The sequence below is a fragment of the Cricetulus griseus genome, chromosome 7 (genome assembly GCF_003668045.3).
Source record: "Cricetulus griseus strain 17A/GY chromosome 7, alternate assembly CriGri-PICRH-1.0, whole genome shotgun sequence".
Lineage (NCBI taxonomy): Eukaryota > Metazoa > Chordata > Mammalia > Rodentia > Cricetidae > Cricetulus > Cricetulus griseus.
The window spans coordinates 128,868,210-128,877,959 of NC_048600.1; the positions used below are offsets into that span (position 1 = coordinate 128,868,210).

A 9,750-nucleotide genomic window follows, 5' to 3' on the forward strand; every position below is an offset into this window, starting at 1 on the left:
GGCGAGACGACCCCCCGCGGCGGGAGAGAGCGGCACCTGCCTGGCCCGGCCGATGGGACACTGGCGGACTCCGCCGCCGCCCGCCGCGTTTTTCCTCGGCTTTCCGCAGGGGTTGGTGTGCGCCTGCGCGTCCCGGAGGGCTGGCGGTCTCGGCGTCCCGGAGGAGAGGCTCAGCCCGCCTCCGGTCCTCCCTGCACCGGCAGGGTGGTGGCGGCGGCGCCTTTGCTGGGGAGGCTGAGGCTGCGGGGTTGCCTAGAGTTCGACGCCAGCCTGAGTTGCGTAGTTGCCTGCAAACTCAGAGTTTAGCCGACTGAGGCCGGCTTCGGCTACTCGTTAAGTGGTTACACAGAGAAACCCTGACTCAAAGGAAAGAAAAGGAAAAGGAAAAGGAAAGGAACGGGGAAAGGAAAAGGAAAGGAAAGGGAAAGGAAACGGGAAAAGAAAGAGGAAAGGAAAGGGGAAGGAAGGAAGGCTGATAATGCTACAGAATGGATGAACCTTGGGGATTTATAGTATAGTAAGTAGTTAAGTGAAAGGAGCCAGATGCGAAAGGACTCTTTCCCAACAAAGAGGAAAATAACACGTATGGCTTCTTTAATATGATGATTGCCGTCCAGCTCCACGAATATACCAAAAAACGAGCAAATAATTTAAATGAGTATGTGGTATAGCATGTGAATTGTAGATTAGTAAAGCTATTAGGGGGAAAAGTGCACTTATGTTACCATTCTAGTCAAAGCCCTTCAGATCCTCCGTTTTACCAGACTAAATGCCACTAGCCTCAGTGGAAAATGGCAGCGCCCGGAACACTGCTCAGTTAGGTTGCTCTGCCACGCATGAAGTCTTGGGTCCAAGCCCCAGCAACACATAAATCAGTTGAAACCCTAGCATTCGGGAGGCAGGAAGATCAAATGTTAGGCCTTTGGCTATATAGCAAGTTCCAGGCCAGCCTGGCTACTTGAGACCCTGTCTCTAATGGGGACGGGGGGGAGGGGAGTAAAAAGTGTGTGTAGGGAGACAGGGCTGGAAAGACGGCTCAGCCTTTAACTACATTTACTGTTCTTGCAGAGGACCCAGGTTCTGCTCCCAGTCCCCACTCCAGTGCTCACAACAAACTGTAATTCCTCCGGCCTCCACTGGCGTCACCACACGCAGGAGCACATACAGACAAGCAGCCACATACATATAAATAAAAATAACAGGCCTGGCATGGTGGCGCACGCCTTTAATTTCAGCACTTGGGAGGCAGAGGCAGGAGGATCTCTGTGAGTTGGAGAACAGCCTGGTCTACAGTGTGAGTTCCAGAACATCCAGGACTAGATAGAATAGACCCTCTTTCAAAAGAGATCACAAACTTTTATTTTTTTCATTTTTTATGAGTACATGTGTTCATGTGTCTGTGCACCCTGTGTGTACAGCACTCTGAGGGGATCAGATCCCCCAGAACTGGGGTCCTAGATGACTGTGAAGTCACCATGTGGGTGCTGGGAACAGAACCCAGGTCCTCTGCAAGAGCAACGAGTGCTCTTAACCGTGGAGACCTTGCCCTCAGCTCTTGCCACTCTTCTTGTTCCTTCAACTCAGCCGCACCAGCCGTGACTCAGGGACACTACCACACTCCTGCATTGTGGCATTTTACTGCCTGCTCCCTCTTCGTGTGCAACTCCTCCCGCTACAACGGGCTGTTTCCTCATGTCTACACCTGTATTCAAATGTGTGGTTGTGTGTTTATAAGTGGAGTTTCTCTGCATCCCCGGCAGGTGCTCTCAAATAATCACACAGACTTACTGTTAATTATAAAGTTCGGCCAATAGCTTAGACTTATTTTTAACTAGCTCTTTCAACTTAAATTAACCCATGTCTGTTAATCTATGTGCTGCCCCAAGGCTGGCTTACCTCATCTATGAAACTCCCATGTTGCTTCTTCTGTGTCTGGCTCACGACTCTCACGGCTCCCTGTCTCCACCCTTTCTTCTTCCCAACATCCTTTCTACCCCCAAAATCCTGTCTAGTCATCGGCCAATCAGCTTTTTATTAACAATGAGAGTAGTGTATAAAATTTTTTTTCCACAACATGCATTGTTTTGTTTTTTTATGTATATTGGTGTTTTGCCTGCATGTATGTCTGTGTGAGGGTGTCTGATATCCTGGTACTAGAGTTATAGACAGTTATAAGCTGCCATGTGGGTGCTGGGAATTGAACCTGGATCCTCTGGAAGGACAGTCTGTGCTCTTAACCGTTGAGCCATCTCTCAGCCACTGATTATGTCTTGTTTCTGTTTTCATTTTGACAGTCTCATTGTGTTGTCCAGGTTGACTTTGAACTTCTGGACTCAAACAGTCTTTCTGCCTCTGACTCCCTAAATAGCTGGTACCATAGATGTGCCGATGGGTGCTGCCACATCCAGCTAAATAATTTCTCTGCCCTAGGGATGTAAGTTGGTGATAGAGTGATTGCCCAGAATACATGCGACCCTGGATTCAATTCCTAGCACGTGTGTAAGCGCGAGAGCACGCATGCACACACACACACACACACACACACACACACACACACAGAGAGAGAGAGAGAGAGAGAGAGAGAGAGAATGTCATGTTCCTTTTGGGGGGAGGACAAGGACTTTCTTTGTAGTCTTGGCTTCCCTGGAACTCATTATGTAGTCCAGGCTGACCTTGAAATCACACCTCTGCCTCCTGAGTGCTGGGATTAAAGCTGTACACCACCACAACTGGCACTTTCCCCAGCCCTCTTAGACAGTTTCACCGAGTGGCTCAGGCTGGCCTAAAACTCACTCTGCAGCCCAGGGTGGCCTTGAACTTGCAATCCTCCAATTTTAGCCTCCAGAGTGCTGGCTGGCATTCCCCGTCTGAGTCAACCAGCCCTGCTTTAGGAAAAGAATATTCATGGCTAAGATCTGAACGGGTAACAAGAAAATTTGATCCATTAATGAGCTGGTTTCTAGTTTTGCATCTCCCTGTATTTGACTGTGCGTGGGAGTGGGGTGTCTGTGCCTGTGTGGGGATATGCGCACCACATTTGTTCAGGGGCCTATGGAGAAAAAGAGGGTATTGAAAGTCCTGGAACTGGGAGTTACAGATAGTTATGAGTGCTGACATGTCAGTGTTGGGAACTGAACCTGGGTCCTCTGTAAGAGCAGCCAGTGCTCTTAAAGACTGGGCCATTGGGCTGTTCTTCCAGAGGACCTGAGTTCAATTCCCAGCACCCACATAGTGGTTCACAACCACCTTGAGTGAGTCTGGTACCCACTGCTGGCACCTTCTGTCTGCATGTGCAGACTTGTATACATAATAAATAAAACTTTTTCTCCATTTTTTAATTTAAATTAGAAATAAGATTGTTTTACATGTCAACCCAGTTCCCTCCCCCTCCGCTCCTCCCCTGCCCCTCACTAACACCATACCTATCCCATACTCCTTCTGCTCCCCAGGGAAGGTGAGGCCTTCCATAGGGGGTCTTCATATCCTTTGGGATAGGGCCTAAGCCTCCCCCCCCCCCCGTGTGTGTCTAGGCTGAGGGAGTATCCCTCTAAATAAATAAAATCTTAAAAAAAACTTTTCCTAGTATTCTTACCTCAGACTTCTTTGAAGGCTGTGTTTCCAGGCCCATTCCATCCCAGACAAGAGAGGTGAAGGTCTCAAACAGGCTGATAGTTGAAGGAGACCTCTAAAGATGTTGGGAAGTGGGGTCCGGGAAGGGGTGTCCCTCCTGGACCCAGGATTAGGCACAAACCATTCCCAAACACCTGTTTTCACAGAGAGATCCTTTATTAAGCAGGGGGTAGGGAGGTTGGGAGTGAGGGAAGGGTGAGGGGGTTTAAAATGACTGCTTTCTGACTCAGGCACAAAACAGCAGCAAATGACCTTGCAGGTGTCATTTGTTTTGTTTTGTTTTGTTTTTCCAGATAGGGTTCTATGTAGCCTTGTCCTGGACCTCACTCTGTAGACCAGGATGGCCTCGAACACAGAGATCTGCCTGCCTCTGCCTCCCAAGTGCTGGGATCAAAGGTGTGTGTTGCAGATATATTTTTTTTTTTTCGAGACAGGTTTCTCTGTGTAGATTTGGCGCCTATCCTGGCACTCGCTCTGGAAACCAGGCCAGCCTCGAACTCACAGAGATCTGCCTGCCTCTGCCTCCCGAGTGCTTCGTGCTGGGATTAAAGGCGTGTGCCACCAACGCCCGGCGCAGGTATAATTTTTAAGAGGAGAAAAAGGGGAGGTCTGTGTTAGAATGGACTAGGATGTGGTGGCAAAGGAGACAGAGGATGGGGGCGGGGGAGGGTGTTTGTCCCGGAGGGACAAAGGACTGCCTCTGGATAGAGAGGAGACAGAAGTGGCCCATAGGAAAATGACAGTTTATAAAGGGAAAGGGAAAGCCCCATATTCGGATGAGGTGCTTAATTTTAATTGGGCATGTTAGTTAGGTGAGCCATGGGTGCGGATTGATTGCTGGATTTCAGTGTTTGATAGCCGGGCCTTGGAGTCAGCGACAGGAGGAGGAAGTGGCCAAATAAGGGAACAGACCTTGAGGGTTAGATTCAGGAATGTAAAATAACTTTTTTTTTTCAAGGCAGAGGGAATGGGGAGAAGGGCAAGGCCTGCAGAGCCAGATGCCCCAGTGGGCTGGTGTCCCTTCAATATAGTAGGCGTCCAGTGAACTGCGTTAAAATCGAAGGAAAACATTTGGCGGACGTAAAAAAGGGAGTGAGGTGAAAACAGCCATTCTGGCCAAGCATGTTGGTGTGTGGCTGTAATCCCAACACTAGAGACTGAGGCAGAAGGTTTGAGTTCAAGGCCAACTTGGGTCCCACAGAGGCACCCAGTCTCAAAACAAACAACGAAAATCCCTCCTTTCCTCCTCCTCGGGGTTACTCTCTGGAGTCCTGTGCCGCCGGCAGGGTGAGATGCTCCCACCAGCCACGGCGCCTGTACCCCGGGTGTCACCCCCGTATTCCCGTAAGTGGGGTGGATCTCTCAAGGGCTCTCCACGTCCGGCGCGCGCCGTGGTGCCGCCACCGCTCCAGGGTGGTGTGGCCTGCCAGCGAGCCGGGCGATCGCCGTCCTACAATCCGGGGCTCGCTCCTCCTCCCGTCCCCTGCGCACCCCCGGTCTCGCTCTTGGAGCTCGCAGAGTCTCGCTGGAGCTGCAGCGAGGGAGCTGCGCGCTCACCAGGACCCGGACGGCTGGGGGAGCCCGGGCAGCGCCAGCTTCGGTGACACCATGAATGGCTCGGGCGGCCCCGCGGCCGAGGACACGAGCCGGGAAGGCGGCAGCGGCGGCTGGCAGCCCGAGGCGGTCCTCGTGCCCCTGCTTTTCGCGCTCATCTTCCTCGTGGGCACCGTGGGCAACGCGCTGGTGCTGGCCGTGCTGCTGCGTGGCGGCCAGGCGGTCAGCACCACCAACCTCTTCATCCTCAACCTGGGCGTGGCCGACCTATGCTTCATCCTGTGCTGTGTGCCTTTCCAGGCCACCATCTACACCCTGGACGGCTGGGTGTTCGGCTCGCTGCTCTGCAAGGCCGTTCATTTCCTCATCTTCCTCACCATGCATGCCAGCAGCTTCACGCTGGCCGCCGTCTCCCTGGACAGGTGAGCGAGCATTCTGCCGGTACCCGGGTAGCGGCCCGGGAGGGCGGGGGCCGCAACGCAGGGATCCAGGAGGGATGCGCAGAGTGGCCCGAGGCAGAGAAATGCAAACCCGAGCGGAGGAGAAAAGGCGACGAGAGTCGGTGTCTAAGAGACTCCCTCTGTTAAGTAGGGCCTCAGACCTCGGAGGCTGGAGACACCAGCGTTATTGCTTGAGCTTTATGCCTCTGTGGAACATTACCGTACTCAGTTTACTGACAAGAGCCAGTGTGTAAGTAGCTTGCTCGGGTAGCCAGATGATAATTAAGTTCTGCGGGGAAGCGTCTGTTTCTTGGCGCCAACTCGAGACCTGGACGGTTGTCTGGCACCTTAGGCTTGCGACTGGGCTGTGTTTGGGGAGGACCCGCGCTCAAGTCCAAGAGAGCGCTAGTGAGGGCTCCTAGCTGCTCCAACGCGCGCCCTCCAGGTCAAGCTGCCGGCCAGAGAAGCCAGCAGATTGATGCTCCCCTCTAGCTAAGGGCAGAGAAAGAGAAACTTCCAGAATGCTTTGGAGGGACCTTGGCTGGGAAAGACACCAGGAACAGGTCCTGGGGAAGAAACCCAGGTCCGATTCTGGTTTTTCCCTCCCTCCCTCCCCACGGAAGAGCAGTCAGGAAAGGCCACGATCCCCACTCAACTCCCATTCCCACCGAGCGCAAGGTGTGTGTTCCGAGGCACTAGTGGGACGCACAGAACTTGAGATTCCTTCAGGAATTTCCTGGCTGTTCCTTGACCCAGGCCTTGTCCGGATTGTCTGTCAGAGCCTCCAGCACTAGGGATCCGCCTCCCCCAGGTTGTCACTAGAGTGAAATGATCACCGCCCCCGGAAGTCCAGGCAAATTCTCCAACTTTTCGTCCTCGGTGGTTTCGGGGTGCCCTTCCGAATAGTCCCATCAGGGACAGCCGATGAATGGCCTAGACTCCCGCTATTATTACTACCAGGTCGTGTCCTAATTCTAGGATCAAATAATATCAGAAGCACTGGGCCTGCCCTCCAGTCATTGGCCACATAAGTTTCACTAGCGGCCTTCTTCCAGAGCTAGGGGAGGGTTGGCGGGGCCCCGCGGTGAATCCCGACACCTCCCTGCCCGCCCCGCACTGTCCCACAGGTATCTGGCCATCCGCTACCCGCTGCACTCCCGCGAGCTGCGCACACCTCGAAACGCACTGGCGGCCATCGGGCTCATCTGGGGGCTAGCCCTGCTCTTCTCCGGGCCCTACCTGAGCTACTACAGTCAGTCGCAGCTGGCCAACCTGACCGTGTGCCACCCAGCGTGGAGCGCGCCTCGACGCCGCGCCATGGACCTCTGCACCTTCGTCTTCAGCTACCTGCTGCCGGTGCTGGTTCTCAGCCTGACCTACGCGCGCACCCTGCGCTATCTCTGGCGCACAGTTGACCCAGTGGCTGCAGGCTCGGGTTCCCAGCGCGCCAAGCGCAAGGTGACACGCATGATCGTCATCGTTGCCGTGCTCTTCTGCCTGTGTTGGATGCCCCACCACGCGCTTATCCTCTGCGTGTGGTTTGGCCGCTTCCCGCTCACGCGCGCCACTTACGCGCTGCGTATCCTTTCACACCTAGTTTCTTATGCCAACTCGTGCGTCAACCCCATCGTTTACGCGCTGGTCTCTAAGCATTTCCGCAAGGGTTTCCGCAAAATCTGCGCAGGCCTGCTGTGCCGCGCCCCGAGGAGGAGAGCCTCGGGCCGAGTGTGCGTCGTGGCGCCTGGCAACCATAGTGGCAGTGTGCTGGAACGCGAGTCCACAGACCTGACGCACGTGAGTGAGGCAGCGGGTCCCCTTGTCCCAGCACCCGCACTTCCCAACTGCATAGCCTCGAGCAGAGCTCTCAACCCAGTCTGTTAAAGGATCAAAGGGCATCTAACGACATCTGCACAGTGTGACATCTGGGGTTACGCTTGGATGTTCGTGGTTTGCAGCCAAAGACTGAGAACTGTAGGGGATGATCTGTTATTAAACCGCACAACTTGCTAGAGTCATGTGACATAAGCCTGCAATCTGAGCACTTAGACGTAGGAGGAGGAGGAGCAGGAGCAGAGTCAGCCATGGAATTTGAGCCCCCCCCCCCCCGAACTACAGGAGATACAGTCTGAAGAACAATAAAATGAAAGGTTCAAACCATTCCATTCGCTGTGATGCATGTGGGATCTGTCACGAAGCCCCAAGCCTGGGGGGAAAGTCTCTGGGAGGCTTCTCAGCGGGGTGCAGGGTGGTTAGCTTAGCTACTAGAAAATTAAAGTCCCTAACTGAAGCTGGGGATCCCACGAAGCCTAACACATGCTCCCCCCAGGTGCTAGTTGTACATCAGCCAACACCCGACCAGGACAAGCAACACAAAATTGAGTAAGTTGAAGCTGATGGGCGACAAGTATCGCTTGTGTTTGCGTTTTCAGTTTGTCTATGCACAGTCCCATGAAGGGCTCCGTGGGGCCTCTAGTCCAGGCATCCTGACCAGTGCTTCACTCGGGCCTTGCATTTGCTCCCCTGCCTACAACTGGGCAGGATCAAGTACCCAGCATTTTAATTTTAGCTTAGGGGTTAACAGGACACCTTGCAACAGGCTCCACTTCACATACACTGGCTACAGCCATCATGGATTCTAAGTACTTTGGGTTGGGGCAAACTAATTCGGCAGAAGAGGGATGCCCAGGTTTCAGTCACTGGTCTCTATAGTCCCCCAGTTCTTAAGCCAAGGCACTTTACATAAAATAAGTTTAAGGAGCAGCAAGGACAAAGTTGTCTCCCTCGCATAGCATGGAGTGGGCTGACTTTGGCCAGAGGCACCACTGAAAACACACAGCCTGACTTTGTCCGTCAGCCTGGCCATTCTTCAACGTCAGCTCACCCCTGGTATTTCCGGAGGCCATCATGATTCTGAAAAACAGGTGCACCACTGCTAATAAGCATGGGGGTGACCGGGCAGTGGTGGCACATGCCTTTAGTCCCAGCACCTGGGAGGCAGAGGCAGGAGGATCTCTGTGAGTTTGAGGCCAGCCTAGTCTACAGAGTGAGTTCCAGGACAACCTCCAAAGCAAAACAGAGAAACCCTGTCTCTAGAGAAAAAACAAAACAAAAAACAAAAACAAAAAAAGCATATGGGTGTTTGTGTCCAGTGTGTTCAATGCGGTGAGTGCCCTGATGATGCCTAGCGCCCAGTGCCAACTGGGGAGGGGGAAGAACTCAGTCTTGACTAGTGACCAACCCAATAGGATGCTCCCTCCCAGCAAGTCCTGTAGCCTGGTGTCCTCTGTGCTGATGCTAAGGCTGGTGAGCTCCTACCTGGGGAGGGCAGAGATGGGAACACACTCCAAACATTAGCTCTCACCAACATACTGAGTTTAAGGACACATATGCGGAGAACGAGGCTTCACTGGATTCCTTTGTCCCTAGTCCTAGCCGGGTGCTTGTCTAATCTGGAATGTTAGTGTACATCCCCAGCATGCAGTCACGCTGCCCTGGTATTTGCTCTGGACACCCAGACTCACCATGCAGGAGGTGTGGGGTGTGAGTTTCAGGTGTGCATCACACAAATCCCTCCCCTTCCCTAGGTGCCTCTTAGGGAATATTTCCCTGCTGGTGGCTACCACAGTAGCATGAGTAGGAATCTCTCTAGAAACCTGGTGGGGCTGGCAAAACTAAGGGAGAGGTCTCCCCTGTCCCAGCACAGGAATGGGCTGGGTTCTGGCCATGGCGCTTCTCCCTGTGGGCTATGGATGGACTGGAAGGTCCAGGACCCACAGGCTTGGGTGCACCAGGATGTGACTTTGAGCTCCTCTGTTTCTAAGGGACCACAGCGACTGCAGCCTGTTTCCACCCTTTCAACAACACTAGTGGTGTAAGACTGGAGAAGCTGGTCTCCTGACCAGCCTGGCACAGGGCTCTGTGGCCTAGTAGACCGGTATGTCCCCCCACCCCTTAGGGCAGCTGACTGGAGCACAGAGCAGCAGAGTCCACACCTCCACCGACTCAGTCCATCTCCAGTTCCTGGAGGTGCTTCACAATCCTCCTCCAGTGTCACGGCCTCAGTTATCAGAGCCGCTCCACAATAGCTTGTTCCTGTCACTTCATGCTTTTCTCCCCAGAACAACTG

At 53.5% G+C, this 9,750-nt stretch overlaps 1 protein-coding gene across 1 annotated transcript; it reads left to right on the plus strand.

Moving 5' to 3' along the window:
• Positions 1–5,159: 5,159 nt before the first annotated feature.
• On the plus strand, positions 5,160–7,509 carry Galr2 (galanin receptor 2). Its single transcript, XM_027425606.2, has 2 exons — positions 5,160–5,606; positions 6,752–7,509. The coding sequence occupies exons 1-2, from the start codon at positions 5,239–5,241 to the stop codon at positions 7,503–7,505; spliced, it is 1,122 nt and encodes a 373-aa protein (XP_027281407.1). The 5' UTR covers positions 5,160–5,238; the 3' UTR covers positions 7,506–7,509.
• Positions 7,510–9,750: the final 2,241 nt, after the last annotated feature.